Here is a 25,119-nt window from a genome sequence, read left to right as displayed (position 1 = left end):
TTGATTGATTACTATTCTGTATATTCCATTTACTATAGAAGTTCCCAGAGAATTCATTAGAGGAATATTTCCAACAAAAATAGTTTGTTTTTGTATATCTCTACTACTTTTCCAAATTAATCCCGCGGATATATATAATTCAGCAGAATATGTAAGTGATTCATATACAGCATCTTTTTCGTTTATCAAGGGTTCTAATAATTGATATGTTTCGGAAAATAATTGAAATTCAATTTCTTGATCTGTATCCTCAATTTTTGGAAACTTAAAAAGCCCTTCTGTTAAGCCCCGATCAATGAACCTACAAAACCCTTCAAATTGTATCTGATTCAATCCAGGTAGTGTAGACATTTCTTCATTTCCACTCCCAAGCATTTTCAATTTCCCCGTGAATTTTATCGAAAAATATTCCACGATTTGCTGTCATGCTTCATCAAATCACATGAATCCATTTAGCAATACTGGAATTTCTATTCTTTATACTGAATTACATGAAATCTTACCTAATCCCGTGTATCAAATATTTATTAGTGGAAATACCTATTATGAAAAGAGGTGGAAATACCTATTATGAAAAGAGAAAGAAATAATAGAATTTTATACTCAACTTCGAAGGAATTTGCAACAAAACAAATAGATAGAATCGAAATTCTAATCTAAAAAAGGATTGGAAATTTCTACGGGCATTTCAAGATTTTTTTTAGGAATATAAAAAAATGCATTTCATTTCTATCATTATTATGATATTACATATTTAAATTCAATTGGATACAAAAAAAATCCATTCGAGATTGTCAAGAAAATAGATATTTTGAAGTGAAGTATTTTGGGGAGAATTGGGGAGAATATGATTAGAGTATGTAATGTGTAATGTAATAAGGCTTGTATTTTTGAAACATGCATATATTTAACTGCAGCTATAGATCTGTCTCTACCTTTATTGCAGTCATATTTTTTCAGGATAACAAACACATAACATGTTGTGTGAATTTTTACAAATTTTCTATTGAAAATTGTAAAAAAAGGATAAGCACGATAATTTATTGAAAATACCGTATAGTAATAGTATCGGTATTCTATATCTATATAGATATGGATAAGATACTCGATTAGATAATATCTGTGTAACAGATCAAATGGATATTCTAGGGTTTACATATATTGACAGTTGCTGTTATAATTGGAATGAACAAATTTTTTGAATAAAAAAAGCAATATTGATTGGTTATGTATCAATTTTTATTTTCTGATCTCATTCATAAAAAAACCATTTTCTTTTATATTCAAATATTCAAGAATAATTGATAAATGAATAGTTAACGGTTGCGATTTGTATCAAGATTTTTTTTCAATTTTTCAATAGAAAAGGGGGGAGTATTCTCAAAAACTTCATATCTAGATTTTTATTGGCGGCATGGCCGAGTGGTAAGGCGGGGGACTGCAAATCCTTTTTCCCCAGTTCAAATCCGGGTGTCGCCTGATTGATAAGAAACTTGAAATGAAAGATTATATTACTTTTTTTTATAAAACTTTTTTTCTAACAGAAGCAAGAAAGGAGTCTTGAGAATTGCGTTTGATTCTAAATTATAAGCATCAGTAGCTTTGTTTGTTCTAAAAAATGTTGTAAATTTTTTCGTCTCGGATTCAAGGAAAGATTCTAGTAGTGAAAAGGAATCAATAATTTTAGAAATGATAGTTCTTTCACTACACAACTATTGTAGTGTCTGTCTCCTGACTGGGTCTTTTATTAGATTGGATTAAGAATAAGTCGGATAGGAAATTCCATTTGTAGGGAGATAAAAGGCAGAAGAAAAACCTGCTATACAGACTAATTGAATTGAAAATGGATGAGTGCTTCCACATTTTATCAATATTCTTTATATAAATTAGATTGAATAGCTTTAATTTAGCTCATTTGCTTTCGTAATATTAAAAAAAAGTATTCTTTATATTTTCATATTCTATATTCTAATAAAATTAAAAAGTTTTGATTCTAAAATCGAATAAAAAAGAAAAAAAGTTTTTTTAGTTATTTTATAAAACGAATCGGGAGACATTTAAGGGATTATTTCAAATAGAAAGAAGAGTATAAGTATGCAAATGAATCTGTCTTGATTCTTTTTTTATGAAATCCTTAAGAATAAGAAAATGAGGGGATAAAAGAGAAATCTTATTATTCCCACCTGGTAGTAACATTCATTTACTTAGAACTTCCTATAATTTTTTTATGTTTCATGTTTTCCGATTTTACAAAAAATAAAAAAAAAAAACTTTGAAGATGTTCTAATAAATAGAATGAATTCTTGTTTTTCGTCGATGATGTTAGCCCAGAATCCTTTTTTTGACTCTGTAACAGCAATTCCACTATTATAGTATTTTTAGCGAATAATACAAAAAAGATAATAGAATAATCAATTTGAAAAAATAATGAAATAGTTCCTTCATATTTATAGAGATAGGAGACAAAATTTACATGGATATAGTAAGTATTGCTTGGGCTGCTTTAATGGTAGTTTTTTCATTTTCCCTTTCCCTCGTAGTATGGGGAAGAAGTGGACTATAGGGATACTAAAAATTGAGTTAAGGGATCCAAGTAACCTTGTTGTTTTCTACCTGAATTTTTGAATTTCGGAACTATTGAATGAAAATATTTCATTTAAACTAATACTAATTAATTGAGTTCAAATAGAAAATCTATCTTGGTTCTATTATATTCTAGTAGTGTAATGTATTCTATGTATCTTATAGGAATTGAAAATACTCTTTCAATCAAACAAATATTTGAATTATTCCCGTATTCCTATTTTGAGAAAATCAAGGGAATCAAAAAGAAGAAGAAATGGATTCCTATTCCAATACAATTTTTCTTAAAATTTCTATTTTCGATGAACTGACGCTTAACCTGGTTATATCTGGTTATATAGATATATAGATATATATATATATGGAAAATGGCGGACCGTGTAATCACCATTCCTGTTTTTTTACCCCCTTTTTGTTATAAGATACCGGAATTGTTTGTAAAAAAGAATCTGAAAAAAAAATTGGACGCAATTCTCAGATAGTAGAAATCAAATATATTTCTACTATCTGGATTACGCTAATTGTACGATCATTTTTTTAAATCATTCATAAAAATGAAGCAATCATATTTCAGTGAAATTAGTCACTTTTACTTACCGTTTTTACATAAATTATAAGTAAAAAAGCAGTAGGAACTAGAATAAACAGTGCAGTAGCAATAAATGCGAGAATATTTACTTCCATAATCTTTATTATGTTCTATTTCTCTTAAATTTCTAAAAAAAAATTCGGGATTTAATCCCATAGGAATGTTAAATCTTTCAACAGAAATGTTAAATCTTTCAACAATGGTATAAATTGGATTTCGATGATATCAAATCGGATCAATATCATGAATCACAAAATCTGAGCTATCAAATCAACTCATGAAATAGTATAACATAGAAAGATCTTTTATCCATACTAAAAAAAAAAAACATTTATTCTTGATGAAATTACAAAAGTCCTTTCCTTCCTTTTTCGGCGAAACAAATGAAAAAGCAGGGGGGAGCTCCAAATAAAATTTTGTTTATCAATTTGATTCCCTACAAATACACAAAAAAGGAATTTATTTTTTTGGATTGATATCCAACGGGATTGACGGGGCTCGAACCCGCAGCTTCCGCCTTGACAGGGCGGTGCTCTGACCAATTGAACTACAATCCCAGGGAAAGGGGTGTACTGTATAAATATTTTTACGGACCGTTTCTGTCAAACCTTTTCTTTTTCTATTTCGGATTCGAACCATTTTGTTGTAAATGAAAAAAGCGCATTTTTGTATATATTGATATGTATATCGATATCCACTTTAGTGAGATCGACACAAATTACTCGTAATCCGTTTCTTATTCTTATTAAGAAATCGATTTGAAAATTGAATCAATGAAAAAAAAATATTTTTTTTCAATTTTTGTTTAGATTTTCTACTTACAGATCTTGACATGAATACAGATTATTAACAAGATTTGAATTTGTGGAAGGAAATATAGAATACAGAAAAAAAAGAAATAACCTTAGATATGTTTAATATGTTTATTCTTCCGTATCAGAGCACATCAGTCATTTCCAGAGAACTATCAATGGGTTATAGAATTTCATATTGGATCGGCAAATTCTTGGGCCGAGCTGGATTTGAACCAGCGTAGACATATTGCCAACGAATTTACAGTCCGTCCCCATTAACCGCTCGGGCATCGACCCAGCACAATAGGAAGAATACATTTAAGTTTTTATTTAAAATTCTTGATCAACTTCCTTTCGTAACACCCTACCCCCAGGGGAAGTCGAATCCCCGCTGCCTCCTTGAAAGAGAGATGTCCTGAACCACTAGACGATGGGGGCATACTTGCCCGACCGCCATTATACTACGTTCATAGTATGAATAGTTTTTTGCAATTGTCAATATAATGATAGGATTCGATAAAAAAAAATATTTTTCGCTCTTTCAGAATTCCATAGAAATTTTTTTATTCCAGTCATAATAAGAAAAAAAAGAAGTAATGTTCAAATAAAGAAAAAATTCTTAACAGGAATGATTCGTTTGTTGCAAAGGACGGGAGGTTAAAACTTCATTTCTATCATTTATTACTAATACTAAGGTTCGATAGGTAGATTTATATCTAATACTAAACCGGGAAAAAAACTTTGTAAAATCGAATTTTTCAATAAAAAAAATAAAAATTTGGTTTAGGGACAGAACATATTGAATCCATTTTATCAATGATTCGATTTTATCAATGTTTCGATGAAATATTTGAATTTGTGAGTACATTTATGTATCAATAAAAACAATTTAGTGTTCTGATTAGAATGACTTCAAGAATCCATTTTGAAATAATATATTCTTTTGATATTGATCAAATCCAATCTTAATCAATTCTTTTTTTTAACTATATTCTATTCACTAGGTAAATCCAATTTTTTGTTCTTTGATGAGTCATTATGCAAATAATAGATATTGATGTACATGTATTCTAATCCCATTTATATCATTATATTTATATAATTTATATAAATTGATAGAATAAGTATACACAGTAACAAATAGATGTACTAGTCATGCTAATTCCTTATTTAGGAATTGAAAGAAAAAGGGCCCTTTTAACTCAGTGGTAGAGTAACGCCATGGTAAGGCGTAAGTCATCGGTTCAAATCCGATAAGGGGCTTTTTACTTTTTTTTTTCAAAAGCAATAGTCTTTCTATTTGAAGGAAGAATAAAAAGATTCTTGCTATTTTGAAAAAGTTTCTATTTGTAATAAAAAAAGAAAGTAATCGTAGATTTTCATTAGAATAAAGTAAAGTAATAAAAATGAAAAAGTGTAAAATTCAATAATGGAAAAAGAAAAAAAAGTAAGTGGACCTAACCCGTTGAATTCTATTTATATCTACTATTCTGATATTCAAATTTGATAAAGATGAAATTCGAACAATTTTTTTTCTTTTTAAGACTTTTTTCGTTTAGACTCACTCCCTAAGAATCTCTTAATATTTCCAATTCAATCTTCTTGTTCCTGAACTAAAAAAAAAGGCTATGCCTTTTCTTTACTCAGAAGGGCCTTAATACCAATTTCAAGTTCCACCAAACAAGTTTTTTTTAAATAAAAATGAAACATATTTTTTTCCATAAATTTCTATTATTTCTATAAGATTCTATCTAATCTTATAGAAATAATAGAAAAATACATTAAATTATGTCTTCACATATCAAATAGTTTCTTTTCATATCGATGTGTACGATATTTTTCCAGCAATTAATATATATGAGACAAAAACTTTCATTTACAGTTTTTTCTTTTTATTATAGTATTTATTAAAAAAAATGAAATACTAAAGAAAAAAGAAAAAACTGTAAATGAAATAGAAATTTATAAAATCTATGATCCTACAGTAGTTTCCTAGACAAAATAGAAGTCAATTCACAACAAAAATGAAAGAATCAGTTTCTTTGATGAAAGGAGAGAAATATGTCTGAAGATCCGCTAGGTATAAGAAGTGAAAGAGGGGATCATTTGTTTCTTGAACAGTTCTGAAAAAAAATTTCTATCGGATTTTGGAGTCATAGCAGATTTTATGATTGATTACTTGGAAGATTTTTCAGAATAAATAAGGAATAACCGCATCGAGTTCATGGATTTGCCCTAGATATCAATAGACCCATAAATGATTTTTTATTCGAAACCGATTAGAAAACAAGGGAAAGTATACTTTCAAATTCTCTCTATATATATAGAGAAATGAATAGAGATAAATGATAAAGGTCCGTCCCATCTCTGAAAATGCTCTATGAGGTGTTGGGAAATGGTTGAAGTAGTTGAATAGGAGGATCGCTATGACTATAGCTCTTGGTAAATTTACCAAAGATGAAAATGATTTATTTGATATTATGGATGACTGGTTGCGGAGGGACCGTTTCGTTTTTGTGGGTTGGTCCGGTCTATTACTCTTTCCTTGCGCCTATTTCGCCTTGGGGGGTTGGTTTACAGGTACGACCTTTGTAACTTCATGGTATACTCACGGCTTGGCAAGTTCTTATTTAGAAGGCTGCAACTTCTTAACCGCTGCAGTTTCCACTCCCGCTAATAGTTTAGCACACTCTTTGTTGTTACTGTGGGGTCCTGAAGCACAGGGAGATTTTACCCGTTGGTGTCAGTTAGGTGGTCTGTGGACTTTTGTTGCTCTCCACGGTGCTTTCGGATTAATAGGTTTCATGTTACGTCAATTTGAACTTGCTCGATCTGTTCAATTGCGACCTTATAATGCAATCGCATTCTCAGGTCCAATTGCTGTTTTTGTTTCTGTATTCCTTATTTATCCACTGGGTCAGTCTGGTTGGTTCTTTGCTCCTAGTTTTGGTGTAGCAGCTATATTTCGATTCATCCTCTTTTTCCAAGGATTTCATAATTGGACATTAAACCCATTTCATATGATGGGAGTTGCTGGTGTATTGGGCGCTGCACTACTATGCGCTATTCACGGTGCAACCGTAGAAAATACTTTATTTGAAGATGGTGATGGCGCAAATACATTCCGTGCTTTTAACCCAACCCAAGCTGAAGAAACTTATTCAATGGTTACTGCTAATCGCTTTTGGTCCCAAATCTTTGGGGTTGCTTTTTCCAATAAACGTTGGTTACATTTCTTTATGTTATTTGTACCAGTAACTGGTTTATGGATGAGTGCTCTTGGGGTAGTCGGTTTGGCCCTGAACTTACGTGCTTATGACTTCGTTTCTCAAGAAATCCGCGCAGCGGAAGATCCTGAATTTGAGACTTTCTACACCAAAAATATTCTCTTAAACGAAGGTATTCGTGCGTGGATGGCAGCTCAAGATCAGCCTCATGAAAACCTTATATTCCCTGAGGAGGTTCTACCACGTGGAAACGCTCTTTAATGGAACTTTAGCTTTAACTGGTCGTGACCAGGAAACTACCGGTTTCGCTTGGTGGGCCGGGAATGCCCGACTTATCAATTTATCCGGTAAACTATTAGGGGCCCATGTAGCCCATGCTGGATTAATAGTATTCTGGGCCGGAGCAATGAACCTTTTTGAAGTGGCTCATTTCGTACCCGAGAAGCCCATGTATGAACAAGGTTTAATTTTGCTTCCCCACCTAGCTACTCTAGGTTGGGGAGTAGGTCCTGGGGGGGAAGTTATAGACACTTTTCCATACTTTGTGTCTGGAGTACTTCATTTAATTTCCTCTGCAGTATTGGGCTTTGGCGGTATTTATCATGCACTTCTGGGACCTGAGACTCTTGAAGAATCTTTTCCGTTCTTCGGTTATGTATGGAAAGATAGAAATAAAATGACTACAATTTTGGGTATTCACTTAATTTTGTTAGGTATAGGTGCTTTTCTTCTAGTATTCAAGGCTCTTTTTTTTGGAGGTATATATGATACATGGGCTCCGGGGGGGGGAGATGTAAGAAAAATAACCAATTTGACCCTTAGTCCAAGTATTCTATTTGGATATTTATTAAAATCACCTTTTGGGGGCGAAGGGTGGATTGTTAGTGTGGACGATTTGGAAGATATTATTGGAGGGCATGTATGGTTGGGTTCCATTTGTATACTTGGTGGAATCTGGCATATCTTAACCAAGCCCTTTGCATGGGCTCGGCGTGCACTTGTATGGTCTGGAGAAGCTTACTTATCTTACAGTTTAGGTGCTTTATCTGTTTTTGGTTTTATTGCTTGTTGCTTTGTCTGGTTTAATAATACCGCTTATCCTAGTGAGTTTTATGGGCCCACTGGTCCAGAAGCTTCTCAAGCTCAAGCATTTACTTTTCTAGTTAGAGACCAACGTCTTGGGGCTAATGTAGGATCTGCTCAAGGACCTACAGGTTTAGGTAAATATCTAATGCGTTCCCCGACTGGAGAAGTTATTTTTGGCGGAGAAACTATGCGTTTTTGGGATTTGCGTGCTCCTTGGTTAGAACCTCTAAGGGGTCCGAATGGTTTAGACTTGAGTAGACTGAAAAAAGATATACAGCCTTGGCAAGAACGTCGTTCTGCGGAATATATGACTCATGCTCCTTTAGGTTCATTAAATTCCGTGGGTGGCGTAGCTACAGAGATTAATGCAGTCAATTATGTTTCTCCTAGAAGTTGGTTAGCTACTTCTCATTTTGTTCTAGGATTCTTTCTATTTGTAGGCCATTTATGGCACGCGGGAAGAGCTCGTGCAGCTGCCGCAGGATTTGAAAAAGGAATTGATCGCGATTTGGAACCTGTTCTTTTCATGACTCCTCTTAATTAAGACATGAGATCCAATGAAGTAGAAATCACTTTATTTATTTACTATAAATATTTGGTTGAGTAGAACGAGTCTTAAAGAAGAATTTATTTTCCTATTTTCTTAGTTTCTCTCGAATCTTTTTTTCGGGAATAGCCCAGTCCGAAAAAAAGATTCGAGAGAAACTAAGAAAAGAAACAAATCTATTCATCGAGCAAAAGGAGAGAGAGGGATTCGAACCCTCGATAGTTCTTTGTTTCAAACTATACCGGTTTTCAAGACCGGGGCTATCAACCACTCAGCCATCTCTCCAAAAGCTAATATATATATTTTTTTATCTTTATTCCACTGAGTAGACCATGAGTATATGAATTGATATTCTTTCTATTATCTATCCATAGGAAAGATATTCAATGTGAATTTATTGGTTTAGTTTTCTATCGGTATGTATAGAGGTGCAAAATCCAGCATGCCCCTTTTTGTGAAGTAAAAAAACTATCCTCGATCCAAGCCTCAAAAGGGTTGATAATAAGCAAAATCAATGAATTCATGATAAAACCCTTCTGCGTTTTTCCATTTACAATTTTTTTCAATTAATATTAAAAAAGGCATCAAGGGGTTGAGGGATCAAATGGTAAAGTTCTTTTGTTGGTAAATTGGAGGATTAGAAACATGACTATTGCTTTCCAATTAGCTGTTTTTGCATTAATTGCTATTTCATTTATTTTATTGATTAGTGTACCTGTTGTATTTGCTTCTCCTGAAGGTTGGTCAAATAACAAAAATGTTCTATTTTCCGGTACATCATTATGGATTGGATTAGTGTTTCTAGTGGGTATTCTTAATTCTCTCATTTCTTGAAGTTCTTTTTATTCTAGATTAAAAATAAAATGACCCCTTCCTCAGAATTCTTTCGGATTGTCAGGCATAAAGGGAATAGATCAGTTCCTAAAAAAAAAAGAAAACTATAACACATTACATTATAAGGGGGAGTAACCTTCTTCTATTGAAAAAATCTTATATCTTATACTTATATGGTGGTACATTGTGAAACTAAAAGAAATAAAATAGAAAAAATGAAATATAAAAATTTGAAATGAATTTGAATATTCTATTCATATCATATTAATATGAATAGAATATTCAAATTCAATACTATAAATCTATTTATACGTCGTCTAGTATTGAATAATATAGAATATCTATCTGTATCTCTATCTAGAGAAATCTCATTTTTTATTATTTATTAATAGGAACTTACTTTTTTCTTAAAAAAGTAAATAAAAATACTTGATAGAATGAGAATTTCAATTCAATTATATAGATATATAGAAAAAAACAATCTATAATAATAGAAATGGAATAATAGAAATGGGAATTATTGATAAAAATGAATAGTATTAAAATATTTTATTTTGGAGACAAGAGACAATATCTATTATATACATTTCTTTTGAATTATCCCTAATAGAATATCAGGCCCATCTCTGTACAAATAGAATCGCATATCAAGTACAATGAAAACGCGGATATAGTCGAATGGTAAAATTTCTCTTTGCCAAGGAGAAGACGCGGGTTCGATTCCCGCTATCCGCCCTATGTATTTAATAGTCATAGTTTGAAAAATGCCATAGAATTGACTGCGTATAATGCCCTTCTTGAAACCTTGTTTTTATAAAATTCAAAAAGTTGCGGAGACGGGATTTGAACCCGTAACCTCAAGGTTATGAGCCTTGCGAGCTACCAAGTTGCTCTACTCCGCGATAAAGAAAAGAATTGATAACTAATGAAAAAAAAAGATTGAATGCGTCCCTTTACCATATCTATATAAATAGAATAAACCATTTATACATAACGGTAAAGGGACCCTCCTACGATCGCTGATAATAAAATGAAAAAAATGAAGATAATTTCCTTACCAACTGGATCTTGTTGCACCCGGCAAGAAACATGCATGAACCATTTCCCGAAGTATGTGTCCAGATAATCCAAAGTCTCGATAATTAGCTCTCGGTCTTCCGGTCGAAAAACAACGTCGATGAAGACGTATAGGTGCACTATTACGCGGTAGTGATTCTAATTTTCCATGAATTTCCCATTTATCACTTAACGACGGAACTTTGCTTATTTCTTTTTTTGAGGATCGGCGAATCAAATGATATTTCTGTTCCAATTTTTGTCTCTTCTTCTCCCTCTGAATAACACTTTTCCTTGCCATAATGGTTAATTTGCTATTAGCATCAATGATAGAAGTCGGATCCTAGATGTATAAGTAGCTTCTCTTCCCTATAGAAGGAAATTAGATTCTTGCCAGATATATATATAATAAAGAATTCAATTAACCGAATTTGCCCGATGTAGAGGCAATTAAGAAGGCTGCATAAGTAAATATATAACCTACGGAAAAGTGAGCTAGTCCAACCAATCTTGCTTGCACAATGGAAAGAGCCACTGGTTTATCTCTCCATCGAATCAAATTAGCCAAAGGTGTACGTTCATGAGCCCATGCCAAAGTTTCAATCAATTCCTGCCAATATCCGCGCCAAGAAATTAAGAACATAAATCCAGTAGCCCAAACAAGATGTCCAAACAAGAACATCCATGCCCAGACTGATAAACTATTCATACCGAAAGGGTTATATCCATTGATAAGTTGTGAAGAGTTCAACCATAGATAATCTCTTAACCATCCCATCAAATAGGTAGAAGATTCATTAAACTGTGAAATATTACCCTGCCATAGTGTAATGTGTTTCCAATGCCAATAAAAAGTAACCCATCCAATGGTATTTAACATCCAGAAAACTGCCAAATAAAATGCGTCCCAAGCGGAAATATCACAAGTTCCGCCTCGTCCCGGGCCATCACAAGGAAAACTATAACCAAAATCTTTTTTATCAGGCATTAACTTAGAACCACGCGCATCCAAAGCACCTTTTACTAAAATCAATGTAGTTGTATGTAAACCAAGAGCAATAGCATGATGAACCAAGAAGTCTCCAGGCCCTATTGTTAAGAATAGAGAATTACTATTCTCATTTACAGCGTTTAACCAACCAGGCAACCATATGCTTCGTCCCGCATTGAACGCCGGACTGTTCGTTGAAGATAAAAGTATATCGAACCCATAGGAAGTTTTACCATGAGCAGATTGTATCCATTGGGCAAATATAGGTTCAATCAAAATTTGTTTCTCCGGAGTACCAAAAGCAAGCATGACATCGTTATGGACATAAAGTCCCAGAGTATGGAACCCCAGAAAGAGGCTAGCCCAACTTAAGTGGGATATGATAGCTTCTTTATGGTCTAACATTCTTGCCAAGACATTATCTTGATTCTGCTCTGGATTATAATCTCTAATAAAAAATATAGCTCCATGAGCAAAAGCCCCTGTCATAATGAAGCCTGCTATATATTGATGATGAGTATATAAGGCAGCTTGAGTAGTAAAGTCTTGCGCTATAAACGCATAAGCAGGTAAAGAGTACATGTGTTGTGCTACCAAGGAAGTAATAACCCCTAAAGAGGCTAGAGCAAGACCTAATTGAAAATGAATTGAATTATTGATTGTGTCATAAAGACCCTTATGTCCACGCCCCAATCTACCCCCCGGAGGAGTATGTGCTTCTAAAAGATCTTTAATACTGTGACCAATCCCGAAATTAGTTCTATACATATGGCCAGCAACTAGAAAAATAAACGCAATAGCCAAATGATGGTGTGCAATATCAGTCAACCATAAACTTTGAGTTTGTGGATGAAATCCCCCGAGAAGTGTTAGAATAGCAGTTCCTGCTCCTTGAGGGGTACCAAATATATGATTATTGGAATCTGGGTTTTGAGCATAAAGATTCCACTGACCTGTAAAAAATGGACCTAATCCCTCGGGGTGCGGCAATATACTTAATAAATTATTCCATCGAACGTATTCCCCCCTGGACCCCGGAATAGCGACATGAACTAAATGCCCTGTCCAAGCCAAGGAACTTACTCCGAATAGTCCTGACAAATGATGATTGAGGCGGGATTCGGCATTTTTAAACCACGAAACACTCGGTTTCCATTTTGGTTGTAGGTGTAACCAACCTGCTATTAAAGATATAATAGAAAGTATTAATAGAAAAATAGCTCCAGTATAAAGATCCCCATTAGTACGTAAACCGATTGTATACCACCACTGATAAACACCAGAATAGGCTATATTAACAGGGCCTAGAGCACCTCCTCGAGTAAAAGCTTCTACAGCTGGTTGACCAAAATGAGGATCCCAAATTGCATGAGCAATAGGTCTTACATGTAAAGGATCCTGTACCCATGTCTCAAAATTACCTTGCCAAGCTACATGAAAGAGATTCCCGGAAGTCCACAGAAAAATGATTGCTAATTGCCCGAAATGAGAAGCAAAAATATTCTGATAAAGACGTTCCTCAGTAATATCATCATGACTTTCGAAGTCATGTGCGGTAGCAATACCAAACCAAATACGACGAGTAGTGGGGTCTTGAGCTAAGCCTTGACTAAAGCTTGGAAATCTTAATGCCATAATGATTTTCAAATCCTCCTAGCTATTATCCTACTGCAATAATTCTTGCTAAGAAGAATGCCCATGTTGTGGCAATTCCACCTAGAAGGTAATGTGTTACTCCTACAGCACGTCCTTGTACAATGCTCAAGGCTCTGGGCTGAGTAGCAGGAGCAACTTTTAATTTATTATGAGCCCAAACAATGGATTCAATAAGTTCTTGCCAATAACCACGCCCGCTGAATAGAAACATTAAACTAAAAGCCCATACAAAATGTGCACCCAAGAAAAAAAGACCATATGCCGATAATGAAGAACCATAAGACTGAATTACCTGGGATGCCTGCGCCCATAAGAAATCACGAAGCCACCCATTAATGGTAATGGAACTCTGCGCAAAATTTCCTCCTGTGATATGAGTTACTATCCCTTGATCACTTATACTACCCCAAACATCTGACTGCATTTTCCAACTGAAATGGAATATAACTACGGAAATTGAATTGTACATCCAAAATAGTCCTAAGAAGACATGATCCCAAGCGGATACTTGGCATGTCCCCCCTCTTCCAGGTCCATCACAAGGGAAACGAAAACCTAGATTTGCTTTATCCGGTATCAATCGTGAACTACGAGCAAATAGAACACCCTTTAAGAGTATCAATACTGTTACATGAATTGTAAATGCATGAATATGATGGACCAAAAAATCCGCAGTTCCTAAAGGAATAGGTAACAAAGCAACTTTACCGCCCACTGCTACTAAATTTTCACCTCCCCAAGTCAAACTGGTACTTGTTGCTGCACCTGGGGCTGTTGTGCCAGGTGCTAAAGCGTGGGTATTTTGTATCCATTGAGCAAAGATCGGCTGTAATTGTATAGCGGTATCTGAAAACATATCTTGAGGGCGCCCTAATGCGCTCATGGTATCATTATGAATATACAAACCAAAACTGTGAAAACCTAAAAAGATACATACCCAGTTAAGATGTGATATGATTGAATCACGATGTCTAAGGACACGATCTAATAGATCGTTGTATCGAATAGTCGGATCATAATCTCTTACCATAAAAATCGCTGCATGCGCAGCAGCACCGACTATGAGAAATCCACCAATCCACATGTGATGTGTAAACAATGACAGTTGTGTACCATAGTCAGTAGCTAGGTATGGATAAGGAGGCATAGAATACATATGGTGAGCTACAACAATGGTCAAAGAGCCTAACATAGCTAGATTAATAGATAATTGAGCATGCCATGACGTTGTTAGAATCTCATATATACCTTTATGACCCTGGCCTGTAAATGGACCTTTATGCGCCTCTAAAATGTCTTTGATATTGTGACCAATACCCCAGTTGGTCCTATACATGTGACCTGCTATCAAGAAAAGAATTGCAATAGCTAAATGATGGTGTATAATATCGGTCAGCCATAGACCTCCAGTTACTGGATCTAATCCTCCACGAAAAGTAAGAAATTCTCCGTATTTTGACCAATTCAAGGTAAAAAATGGGGTTGCTCCCTCGGAAAAACTCGGATAAAGTTGAGCCAAAAGATCCCGATTTAGGATAAATTCATGAGGAAGTGGTATCTCTTTGGGATCTACTGCAGCATTTAGAAATTGGTTAATCGGTAAAGATACATGTATTTGATGTCCTGCCCAAGAAAGAGACCCCAACCCTAGGAGCCCTGTCAAATGGTGATTCAACATAGATTCTACATCTTGGAACCAAGCCAATTTTGGAGCAGCTTTGTGATAATGAAACCAACCAGCAAAAAGCATTAAGGCTGCAAAGACCAATGCACCAATTGCAGTACAATAGAGTTGTAATTCATTAGTTATTCCAGATGCTCTCCAAATCTGAAAAAAACCAGAGGTTATTTGTATTCCTCGGAACCCCCCCCCTACATCACCATTCAATATTTCTTGACCCACTATTGGCCAAACCACCTGAGCACTAGGCCTAATGTGCGTAGGATCACTTAACCATGCCTCATAATTGGAAAAACGAGCACCATGAAAATACATGCCACTCAGCCAAAGAAAGATGATAGAGAGTTGGCCGAAATGCGCACTAAAAACTTTTCGGGAAATCTCCTCTAAATCATTAGTATGGCTATCAAAATCATGAGCGTCAGCATGTAGGTTCCAGATCCAAGTAGTAGTATCTGGTCCCTTAGCTATTGTTCTTGAGAAATGCCCAGGTTTTGCCCATTCCTCAAAAGAAGTTTTTATAGGATCCCTATCTACCAAAATTTTAACTTCTGGTTCCGGTGAACGAATAATCATTGAGTCCTCCTCTTTCCAGACAACACATACAAAGAGACCTGCCAACATAAAACAGAATTAGTGAACTTATTAGAGATGTTTCTATTGAGTTTTGTTCTCTCCTATCTCTCATGTATTGGATATCTTAGTCAATTTCATTTCTTTAGTTTTTCACTAGAACAATTATGATCTCGAAGTCAATTCGGGGCAAGTGTTCGAATCTATTATGACATAAGAGTGGGGCGCTCAATGGACCTCTTTTAATCTTCTAAGACCTTTTTTGTAACTCTGAATGGAAGTTCAATAATTTTTCGTGCAGCCTACTAATCAAATGTATTCAGATTTTATTCTATTCCTTAGATTTTATTTTTTTTCTAGATAAAGTATTAGTATGTACTCTATTTCAAATTGAGCAGACATTAGCATTCATTATTAGGCAATATACCTATATTTTCTTTCTTTTTTTGAAGGTCTCTTTTCTTAATTTGATTGAATATTAGTTTAAATAACAGAAAAAAGGGGAAAATTATCTACTGTATCCACATCTCGTTTATTTCTATGAAATACTAGAAAAAATCGAACAAAATTAGATTAGAAGGGATATATTGAAATTCTGGGATTGGTCGTTCCTATAGAAATGATTTTTTAATTTCATAGGGACAAGAAACAAGAATTTATAACAATAGATATTTATCTATCTATATCTTTATATAGATAGATAAAAATATAAGAAAAAAAGAAACAGAGTGTTTTTATTCAAAACGCCCTGTGATCTTCAACCAATTCTGTGCTGCAATATAATTACCGGGGGTAAGAGCTATAGCTTGTTTCCAATATTCAGCGGCTTGATTAAACCAAGACTCCGCAACTTCTGAGTCTCCCTGTCGAATGGCCTGTTCTCCTCGGTCGAAATAGGTGAATCAATTCCTTTCCTTAGAACCGTACTTGAGAATTTCCTGACTCATACGGCTCAGTAGTCAATTCTTTTTTTGTTCTATTATCTTGAAGTTAACTAAAAGAAAAAAAGAAATTATTAATATGAGTTTCAAACTTTCATTTTTACTAATAAATAAAGAATTTCATCTTTTTTTTATTTTAGTTTTATCTTTTCTCCTACCTTCAGAAAAGGGAAGAAATCATTGGCATTAACGCCCTAATTCTAATTTTCTGAAAGGTAACTATCTCGATTTTATATATCATATACAAAAATATATGATAGATTCATTTCTATAGAATCTTGGTAAAAGTTTTTTCTTTCTTATCTTCTAAGTTCTTATAAGTAAAGAGAAAAGACTTTCTATCTTTGGGATTTGATACTACACCGCTGCTCAAAATATCAGGGGATCCACTTTATTACATAAGTGGATTCCTGACTTCTTTATTTATCATGAGATAAGGAAGCAGTTTTTATTATAATTATATCGATTGAAAACCGTGTTAATTGATCCTTACGATGCTTCCTTTATCAATTAGATCTTTTATCCATAGAAAAAGAGGGTATCTAGACATATCGATTTCTTCATATTTTTACTTCTATGAAGTTTCTTTGCTACAGCTGATAAAAATCGTTGTTTTGAACGATATATATATGTAGAAAGCCTTTATTATTTATAATTATTTCTATTTATAGATTTATTATATTAAAATTTGTGGATTTGCTTGTTCTTTTCTTTTTTCTTTCTATAGTGGAGATAGTCGCACGTAATGACAGATCACGGCCATATTATTAAAAGCTTGGGGCAAAAATGGGTTTCGTTCGAGCGCCCGAAAATAATATTCCAAAGCTTTAGTATGTTCTCCGTTACTTGTGTGAATAAGGCCTATGTTATAAAGTATATAACTTCGATCATAGGGATCAATTTCCAGTCGCATAGCCTCATAATAATTCTGTAAAGCTTCTGCATAATTTCCTTCAGATTGAGCTGACATCCGTTACGGTCGTCATTTGGTTCAAAGAATCTCCGCTCCAGAACTGTACGTGAGATTTTCATCTCATACGGCTCCCCCCTTATGTGTGTAATGAGAAAAATCCATAAAATCAAAAAATATTCCAGTATTCTCATTCTCAACTGAACAGAGCTAGTGTTTTTACAAGAAATCTCTAGCCAACCTTCCTGTCAAAAATTCTTTCTTAACATTAAATATGTAGGTACTTGATAAAAAAACAAGAACTTCAACAATTTCTTTGTCCTCTACGCTGCTTAATTTCCTGGAATTAGTCACCTCAATAATCTTCGATGGTTCTATGGGTATCCAAAATATGAACGAGATGGATATTTATTGTCCCAACCATTCCCCAATCTCGATAAGCCATAGATATAGATAGATACAAAGTTTTCGTGTCCTTGATTCCCAAGCGTAGTGCTTCTTTCCCAATGTTGCCTGTAATTTGGGGTTGACCTAACCCCATAATTATAGGTATAACCTTTCGCTTAATACTAGAAACCTAAAATTCAAGCATATAAGGCTTCATTCATCGAGGATACACGACAGAAGGAATTAATCCTTTTATTTACAAATTTCACCTTCAACACGCGTGGGTTTTTTCCATTCCATTTTTTTTTTACCGTAAATACGGTAAAAAAAAATGGAATCAAATCACACCATCTCTGTAATAAGTGAATGCCCTTTTTTCTCCTGAAGTTGTCGGAATTATTCGTAATAAGATATTGGCTACAATTGAAAAGGTCTTATCAATAAAATTTTCATTTATCCGAGATCTAGGCATAGGTAGAAATCCATTCTATAATTTAATTAATCATGGTGTGAGAAATCAATCCCACAAATAAAGGAATTGTATAATACAGTGCGAAATAACGTAAAAATGAACTCATCAATAAAATTTGTTTATCCTAAGACCTTGTAGGAGGTTTTTTTTTAATTTTACTTTGTATTTTGATAGTTTGAATAGGTTTTATGCATTTATGAAAAATAGGACTGATTCACTATTCAACATTCAACCGGTTTCTGGGCATCATTATATAGGAGAGATGGCCGAGTGGTTCAAGGCGTAGCATTGGAACTGCTATGTAGGCTTTTTGTTTACCGGGGGTTCGAATCCCTCTCTTTCCGAATCTTTACCAAATTGATCAAAATTACTCATCCCAATGCATACCATTATTTCAAATTTGTTTGTTGATATGGACAACTTTCTATTCCTCATTTTTCGGTAATACAAAAAATAGTGGATAACGGGTGGGCAAGGAATAAAAATTTTCGCATATCCATGTATATGATATATGAATAGCAGAAAATCCTCGTAAAAAAAACTCTTGTTATTTTAGTTAAGTTTAAGTTTGACGAGAATAATATTCTACAACCAGTAATTCATTTATTTTCAAACCAACCCATTTATTATCTATTATTTGATTAATTAAACCTTTATATTGGAAAGGGTGAACAGTCAAATGATTTGGCAATTTCTCATGGGGGGCTGAATCAAGATAATTTTGAATCAGAGTTTTTGATTTTTGTTCATCCTTTGCTGTAATAATATCTTGAGGTTTGCAACGATAACTTGGTATATCCACTATACGACCATTAACTAAAACATGTCTATGGTTTATAAATTGGCGGGCTTGAGGAATAGTCGCAGCCATACCCAATCGAAAAAGTATGTTATCCAAGCGCATTTCAAGTAGTTGTAATAAAACCTGACCAGTTGATCCTTTAGCTTTTCCGGAGATACGAACGTATTTTAGCAATTGTCGTTCTGTAAGACCATAATGAAAACGCAATTTTTGTTTTTCTTCTAAACGAATACGATATTGAGATTTTTTACTGAAGCGCGATTGATTTCTAAATTCGTTTTTGACTGTTGGCTTTTTACTAGTAAGTCCTGGTAAATATCCTAGACGACGTATTTTTTTGAAACGAGGTCCTCTGTAACGTGACATAAAAACTCCTTTTTTAAAATGAAAAATCTTATAAATAGAAATGAAAACTAAACGAAATGAAAAATCTTATCTAATTCTAAATGAAGCGCAATCTACTAAAGTTTTATAGTACAAAGAAGAATTAGATGAATTTTATCAATATCCGAATTTATTGTATATAAAAGAATACAAAAAAGTAGGTTCATTTCTTGATTTCTTCCGCAGAGATCGAACTCTCCCAATTTTTTATTTCTAAAAAATAGATTATCAATTATGTAAAAAACAAATTGAGAAAAGCCGGTTATCGGATTCGAACCGATGACCATCGCATTACAAATGCGATGCTCTAACCTCTGAGCTAAACCGGCTAACGTAAACGAAATATACATATGCAGAAGAATTGAATGGGATCTTAGTTATAAATTTTTAGTTATTTATAATAAAATTAAAATGAATACAAACATAAAAAATATAGAAAGAAAATATAGAAAATAAAACCCAATTTTTATTATTTCTATTATTTATTTTATATGTTAGTCCATAACATAAAGTAAAATGCAAGATAAGAATTAATATTATATTCTAATGAATATTATATTAATATAATTTATTGAATTTATTTTGATCTAATATTCTAGATATATATTATTAATTTGATTTCTTTCAAAAAGATTCTTTATTAGTACTTAAAGTAAATTTGAATAAATATAAATTTTAGGAAATATATATATATTTTAGTAAATAGTAAGGAATTCCATATTTCTAAGTAAATGTCTAATTCTATATGAAATTAAAAGAATGGTTTTTTCTAGCCACTAGATTCGTTTTAGTTATATCAATTGTATATGAATAAATGGATTGTTTATTTTCTTTTTATTTCAGCAAAAAAAAAAAAAAACAAAAAGAATCGACCATTCGAGTATTCTAAATTGTATGAAAAAATAAGATAAGGAGGTACATAGAAGATAAGTAGATATGTGGTCTATATCTGTGTATATTGAATTGTTAATGTATAGATATTAGAATTAGTTCTGATTCAAACAAATAAAGGTATCCAATATAGATGAAATCCAATCTATAAAATTGGAGAAAAGAAAAGGGTTTTTAATATTTAATATAATAATATGTATTTAATGAATTCAAAAGTTCCCGCATAATTCTCATAATAGAAATGAAAAAAAAGCATTCTATTATAATCAGATTCAAATATAAAAAAAAGATGGGGATATGGCGAAATTGGTAGACGCTACGGACTTAATTGGATTGAGTTTTGGTATGGAAACTTACCAAGTAATAATTTTCAAATTCAGAGAAACCCTGGAATTCACAATGGGCAATCCTGAGCCAAATCCTGTTTTCTGAAAACAAAGAAAAATTAAGAAAGTTATAATAAAAAAGGGATAGGTGCAGAGACTCTATGGAAGCTGTTCTAACAAACGAAATTGACGACTGTTTTTATTATATTAGTCAAAGAATCCTTTCACCAAAATTACAGGAATGGATCACTGAAATACTCTTTCAATTTGTTACTTTTTATTTATTTTATTAATGAAGATCGATTTGTGATAAAAATATTCACAAATGAAAAATGTGAATCAAATCAATTCGAAGTTGAAGAAACGATGGAATATTTATTGATGAAATTATTCACTTCATCATAATCGGATAAAACCCTTGAAGAACTGATAAATCAGATGAGAATAAAGATAGAGTCCTATTTTACATGTCAATACCGACAACAATGAAATTGAAAGTAAGAGGAAAATCCGTCGACTTAAGAAATCATGAGGGTTCAAGTCCCTCTATCCCCAAAAAGCCTGTTTCATTTTCGAATTTTTTTCCTATATCCTCTCTATCTTTAAGTCCTTATTTATGTGTTTTATTCGATTTCTTATTTCCCAACTAAATTGGAATTTGGATTTTCATCAATTTCCTATCTATCATAATTTTCTTATCTATCATAATGACAAGGGACTAGTTTTGGAATAGATATAGATATATATGTGAAACACATATAATTTTTTTGAATGAGAAATGTCTAAATTAATATCTTATTTTTGAGCAACGAATTTTCATATGCGTAATTAACGATTAACAATCCAAAATAATTATAACTACGGAAACTAACTTACAAACTTTTTTTTACTTAGTTGATATAGATTCATTAACATATATTTCAAAAATCTTTTAAAATCAAAGTATTAAGCTTCAAGAATGGTCGGGATAGCTCAGTTGGTAGAGCAGAGGACTGAAAATCCTCGTGTCACCAGTTCAAATCTGGTTCCTGACACAAGATTCTGATACATAACATATTTCTTTTATCTATTTAGGTATCTGTAGATATATTTTTCCTAGATGATTAAAGAATAGATGCATTTTTTAGGTATATTCCCTTATCTATTAGTATCTATATATATATATATATATATATAGATAATGAATTCTTTATCTATTTTTTTTTCTGCGATAAAAAAAAGGTTTCTATTTCCATAATATTCGAGTGGTTTAATTAGTTGGTTAAAAGACCTAAAAGTCGAAGTTCTGGGGTGGAGTGAGAATATTAAGAATTCATCTTAGAAGGATTACCAAAATAGAATCGAGCCCTTTTTAAACCCTATCATTATTCATTCTATTATTTCTAAATTTTGTGATTTCTCACCTAAAAATATCTGAATGCGACTTCTATTACTCTGTCTGATTTAATGTGAATCAATTATTTTGTCTGATCTATAAGAGAATGTACTTCTATTCTTTGAATATCTGGGGTTGCAGAAATTTGGATTAGTTTCTTATTTTTATCATTTAGTGAGCATCTTGTATTTCATAAAAATTTGGAGCGATATAATCTTTACGCAAAGGCCATCCTATCCAATTTTCGGGCATTAAAATACGTCTTAGACGCGGATGACTATCATAAGAGATTCCCAACATATCATAAGATTCCTTTTCTTGAAAATCCGCACTTTTCCAAACCCAAAAAATTGAAGGAATTCTGGGATTTTTTCTTGATACAAATATTTTTATGCATACCTCTTCAGGTTGATTTATACCATACTCTATTCTTGTAAAATGATATACACTAGCTAAGAGTCCTCCGGGTGCTACATCATAGGCACATTGAGAACGTAGATAATTGTAACCATATACATATAAAATGACAGCAATGGAATGCCAATCCTCGGGCTTTATTTGTAAAGTCTCTATTCCTAGGTAATCGAAACCCAAGGATCTATGAATTAATCCATGTTTGACTAGCCAAGAAGACAAACGACCTTGCATTTTTTGCTTCTCCTAAATTTTTTTTATGTATTTGGTATTAGTATTTTCTATTTACATTACGATGAAATTTTGAAAAAAGGAATTGCTTTTTATTATTGTACTTTAAAAAAATGTGTCAGACGATATCTCTGAAGTAGATGGCGGTTGATAGAAAAATTCTTGACCATAATTGCCAGTATAAGTACTGTATCCAACATGAAACTTATGGTTGGTGGTAAAACATCTATTCTCTCGTTGAAAACTCATTGGATCTTCATATATTTCTCGAGATATTTTCTTACGAAGTTTTGTTATAGCATCTATAATGGCCTCCGGTTTAGGTGGACAGCCCGGCAAATATACATCTACAGGAATTAGCTTATCTACGCCTCGAACAGTACTATAAGAATCGGTACTAAACATCCCCCCCGTAATTGTACAGGCTCCCATAGCAATAACATATTTAGGTTCGGGCATTTGTTCATATAATCGAACTAAAGAAGGGGCCATTTTCATAGTTACAGTGCCCGCTGTTAAAATTAGGTCTGCCTGCCTAGGACTCGATCGTGGTACTAGTCCATAACGATCAAAATCAAATCGTGATCCTATTAATGAAGCAAATTCAATGAAGCAACAACTAGTACCATAAAGAAGCGGCCATAAACTGGATAATCTTGACCAATTTGAAAAATCATTTAATGTAGTTGAAATAACTGAATTTTTGGTTGTTTGATCAAGTAAGGGAAACTCAATGGAATTCATAATTGTCTCAATAGTTTTTTTCTAATTGTCTAAATAGTCAAGAATTAAGACCATTCTAATGCCCCCTTTCGCCATGCATAAACTGAACCAACAATTAGGATAAGAACGAATAAGAAAGCTTCTAAAAATACGGATACCCCTAATACATCGAAACTCATTGCCCATGGATAAAGAAAAACCGTTTCAACATCAAAAACAACAAAAATGAGAGCAAACATATAATAACGGATTCGAAATTGTAACCAAGCATCGCCTATTGGTTCTATTCCGGATTCATAACTAGAAAGTTTTTCAGGTCCCTTGCTAATGGGGGCTAAAATTCCAGAAATTAGAAATGCCAAAATAGGAATCAAACTTGATATTATTAGAAATGCCCAAAAAATATCATATTCGTAAAGAAGAAACATAAAAGTACTCCTCTGAATGTAGAAAATATACCGAATTCATTTTCATTTTTAGTTGAAAGTCTCCATTTTTTTAGACTAGCTTAATATACTAATATGAATATTATTTTATCGAATATGAATATGTTCGAATAGAAATTTACAAATTGTTTTTCTTTTTTAGTACTAGTCTTAGTAATGAGATCTATTCGATCCTAAATATTATTAATATTATTAGTATCTGTAGGAATATTAGGGCTATACGGACTCGAACCGTAGACCTTCTCGGTAAAACAGATCAAACTAATTATTATCTAAATGATTTAAATTGTTTTCAAAACCCAACATGCATTTTTTTTTGTCATTGAGCTTTTTCATTAACTGATAAAACTATTAGTTAGTCCACCATCTTTTTTTTTACAGTAAAGAATAAAGAGATGATTCCCTATGCTCTTCTTTTTTATTTGTATAAAAATCAAAGAGCACTACCAAAGTGTTTCAAAGAAGGATTATCTTGACGTAGGTCTGCTTCTGGCCTAGATCAACTTAAGTTAAATGGACTCTTTATCCACCTACTAAAATTAAAATAGAAGATAAGAAATGACACTTCATACACCTTAAAGTTCATAAGATAGGAAGAAAAGATAATCTTTTTTAGGTCCCTATACCCTTTATTTTTAGCATTGACGAGAAATGGGTATTCACCTTATCAATATCTCAAATCAATTATGGATTCGATTTTATGGCTAAACCCTTTGCTTTGTCAGGCTAGTGTTCTCTTGTTTTGTTCATTAAACTGAAAATGGAGTAAGACACGGATTTCTTACTATAAGATAAACTTTTTGAATTACAAGATGAACTCCTCTGAAAAAAAACATTGGCGCTCGTGTAAACGAGGTGCTCTACCTAACTGAGCTACAGCCCTTGTGTTTTTGATACATATTTTATCATAGTATGAAGATAATTGCTTGTCAAGATGAATATTACATGATCGAATCCCTTGAACGGGTGTTGGTATTGCTTATCGGTAATTTGACATTTATAATCAATTAATCTGATAGATGGGTACTCTTCTTTTTTTTTTAGGAGGAGTCCTAAATTACCTACTTAACTCAGTGGTTAGAGTATTGCTTTCATACGGCGGGAGTCATTGGTTCAAATCCAATAGTAGGTAAGGTATAGTTATAACTTATTAGATACCTTTGACTGTGGTATCTAATAAGCTTTTCTACTTTACTTTTT

General features: G+C 32.9%; 14 protein-coding genes and 14 non-coding genes across 28 annotated transcripts in view; 11 read left to right on the top strand and 17 right to left on the bottom strand. All coding sequences in view use genetic code 11, as the record gives it.

The window, feature by feature from the left end:
* Positions 1–375, bottom strand: part of rpoB (RNA polymerase beta subunit) — a 3,213-nt gene extending 2,838 nt beyond the window's left edge. Inside the window, exon 1 of the mRNA in view lies at positions 1–375. This exon is cut by the window's left edge and continues 2,838 nt beyond it. Within this exon, the coding sequence (YP_003434344.1) occupies positions 1–375 (375 nt within the window).
* Positions 376–1,408: 1,033 nt separating this feature from the next.
* On the top strand, positions 1,409–1,479 carry trnC-GCA. The gene has a single exon. It is a non-coding gene; the product is annotated as a tRNA-Cys (tRNA).
* Positions 1,480–2,473: 994 nt separating this feature from the next.
* petN (cytochrome b6/f complex subunit VIII) lies at positions 2,474–2,563 on the top strand. Its single transcript has one exon. The coding sequence runs from the start codon at positions 2,474–2,476 to the stop codon at positions 2,561–2,563; it is 90 nt and encodes a 29-aa protein (YP_003434343.1).
* Positions 2,564–3,162: 599 nt separating this feature from the next.
* On the bottom strand, positions 3,163–3,267 carry psbM (photosystem II protein M). Its single transcript has one exon. It carries the CDS (start codon positions 3,265–3,267, stop codon positions 3,163–3,165), a length of 105 nt encoding a protein of 34 aa, YP_003434342.1.
* Positions 3,268–3,655: 388 nt separating this feature from the next.
* On the bottom strand, positions 3,656–3,729 carry trnD-GUC. Its single transcript has one exon. It is a non-coding gene; the product is annotated as a tRNA-Asp (tRNA).
* Positions 3,730–4,179: 450 nt separating this feature from the next.
* Positions 4,180–4,263, bottom strand: trnY-GUA. Its single transcript has one exon. It is a non-coding gene; the product is annotated as a tRNA-Tyr (tRNA).
* Positions 4,264–4,331: 68 nt separating this feature from the next.
* trnE-UUC lies at positions 4,332–4,404 on the bottom strand. Its single transcript has one exon. It is a non-coding gene; the product is annotated as a tRNA-Glu (tRNA).
* Positions 4,405–5,157: 753 nt separating this feature from the next.
* On the top strand, positions 5,158–5,229 carry trnT-GGU. Its single transcript has one exon. It is a non-coding gene; the product is annotated as a tRNA-Thr (tRNA).
* A 1,163-nt stretch (positions 5,230–6,392) lies between these two features.
* psbD (photosystem II protein D2) lies at positions 6,393–7,454 on the top strand. The gene has a single exon. It carries the CDS (start codon positions 6,393–6,395, stop codon positions 7,452–7,454), a length of 1,062 nt encoding a protein of 353 aa, YP_003434341.1.
* psbC (photosystem II CP43 chlorophyll apoprotein) lies at positions 7,402–8,823 on the top strand. The gene has a single exon. The coding sequence runs from the start codon at positions 7,402–7,404 to the stop codon at positions 8,821–8,823; it is 1,422 nt and encodes a 473-aa protein (YP_003434340.1).
* Positions 8,824–9,018: 195 nt separating this feature from the next.
* On the bottom strand, positions 9,019–9,111 carry trnS-UGA. The gene has a single exon. It is a non-coding gene; the product is annotated as a tRNA-Ser (tRNA).
* Positions 9,112–9,471: 360 nt separating this feature from the next.
* Positions 9,472–9,660, top strand: psbZ (photosystem II protein Z). Its single transcript has one exon. It carries the CDS (start codon positions 9,472–9,474, stop codon positions 9,658–9,660), a length of 189 nt encoding a protein of 62 aa, YP_003434339.1.
* A 664-nt stretch (positions 9,661–10,324) lies between these two features.
* trnG-UCC lies at positions 10,325–10,395 on the top strand. Its single transcript has one exon. It is a non-coding gene; the product is annotated as a tRNA-Gly (tRNA).
* Positions 10,396–10,488: 93 nt separating this feature from the next.
* trnfM-CAU lies at positions 10,489–10,562 on the bottom strand. Its single transcript has one exon. It is a non-coding gene; the product is annotated as a tRNA-Met (tRNA).
* A 152-nt stretch (positions 10,563–10,714) lies between these two features.
* Positions 10,715–11,017, bottom strand: rps14 (ribosomal protein S14). Its single transcript has one exon. The coding sequence runs from the start codon at positions 11,015–11,017 to the stop codon at positions 10,715–10,717; it is 303 nt and encodes a 100-aa protein (YP_003434338.1).
* A 120-nt stretch (positions 11,018–11,137) lies between these two features.
* psaB (photosystem I P700 apoprotein A2) lies at positions 11,138–13,342 on the bottom strand. Its single transcript has one exon. It carries the CDS (start codon positions 13,340–13,342, stop codon positions 11,138–11,140), a length of 2,205 nt encoding a protein of 734 aa, YP_003434337.1.
* A 25-nt stretch (positions 13,343–13,367) lies between these two features.
* Positions 13,368–15,620, bottom strand: psaA (photosystem I P700 apoprotein A1). The gene has a single exon. The coding sequence runs from the start codon at positions 15,618–15,620 to the stop codon at positions 13,368–13,370; it is 2,253 nt and encodes a 750-aa protein (YP_003434336.1).
* Positions 15,621–16,351: 731 nt separating this feature from the next.
* On the bottom strand, positions 16,352–18,327 carry ycf3 (photosystem I assembly protein ycf3). Its single transcript has 3 exons — positions 18,202–18,327; positions 17,301–17,528; positions 16,352–16,504 (listed from the first exon to the last, which is right to left on the bottom strand). The coding sequence occupies exons 1-3, from the start codon at positions 18,325–18,327 to the stop codon at positions 16,352–16,354; spliced, it is 507 nt and encodes a 168-aa protein (YP_003434335.1).
* Positions 18,328–18,583: 256 nt separating this feature from the next.
* Positions 18,584–18,671, top strand: trnS-GGA. The gene has a single exon. It is a non-coding gene; the product is annotated as a tRNA-Ser (tRNA).
* Positions 18,672–18,889: 218 nt separating this feature from the next.
* On the bottom strand, positions 18,890–19,495 carry rps4 (ribosomal protein S4). The gene has a single exon. The coding sequence runs from the start codon at positions 19,493–19,495 to the stop codon at positions 18,890–18,892; it is 606 nt and encodes a 201-aa protein (YP_003434334.1).
* Positions 19,496–19,769: 274 nt separating this feature from the next.
* Positions 19,770–19,842, bottom strand: trnT-UGU. The gene has a single exon. It is a non-coding gene; the product is annotated as a tRNA-Thr (tRNA).
* Positions 19,843–20,695: 853 nt separating this feature from the next.
* On the top strand, positions 20,696–21,285 carry trnL-UAA. The gene is made up of 2 exons: positions 20,696–20,732; positions 21,236–21,285. It is a non-coding gene; the product is annotated as a tRNA-Leu (tRNA).
* Positions 21,286–21,691: 406 nt separating this feature from the next.
* Positions 21,692–21,764, top strand: trnF-GAA. Its single transcript has one exon. It is a non-coding gene; the product is annotated as a tRNA-Phe (tRNA).
* A 512-nt stretch (positions 21,765–22,276) lies between these two features.
* ndhJ (NADH-plastoquinone oxidoreductase subunit J) lies at positions 22,277–22,753 on the bottom strand. The gene has a single exon. The coding sequence runs from the start codon at positions 22,751–22,753 to the stop codon at positions 22,277–22,279; it is 477 nt and encodes a 158-aa protein (YP_003434333.1).
* A 102-nt stretch (positions 22,754–22,855) lies between these two features.
* ndhK (NADH-plastoquinone oxidoreductase subunit K) lies at positions 22,856–23,494 on the bottom strand. Its single transcript has one exon. It carries the CDS (start codon positions 23,492–23,494, stop codon positions 22,856–22,858), a length of 639 nt encoding a protein of 212 aa, YP_003434332.1.
* A 44-nt stretch (positions 23,495–23,538) lies between these two features.
* ndhC (NADH-plastoquinone oxidoreductase subunit 3) lies at positions 23,539–23,901 on the bottom strand. The gene has a single exon. It carries the CDS (start codon positions 23,899–23,901, stop codon positions 23,539–23,541), a length of 363 nt encoding a protein of 120 aa, YP_003434331.1.
* Positions 23,902–24,130: 229 nt separating this feature from the next.
* On the bottom strand, positions 24,131–24,802 carry trnV-UAC. Its single transcript has 2 exons — positions 24,764–24,802; positions 24,131–24,167 (listed from the first exon to the last, which is right to left on the bottom strand). It is a non-coding gene; the product is annotated as a tRNA-Val (tRNA).
* A 176-nt stretch (positions 24,803–24,978) lies between these two features.
* On the top strand, positions 24,979–25,051 carry trnM-CAU. The gene has a single exon. It is a non-coding gene; the product is annotated as a tRNA-Met (tRNA).
* Positions 25,052–25,119: the final 68 nt, after the last annotated feature.

The sequence above is a fragment of the chloroplast genome of Vigna radiata, assembly GCF_000741045.1.
Source record: "Vigna radiata chloroplast, complete genome".
NCBI classification, from domain to species: domain Eukaryota; kingdom Viridiplantae; phylum Streptophyta; class Magnoliopsida; order Fabales; family Fabaceae; genus Vigna; species Vigna radiata.
Note: the sequence above shows the minus strand (reverse complement) of the source record. Positions and strands in the feature narration are given on the sequence as shown.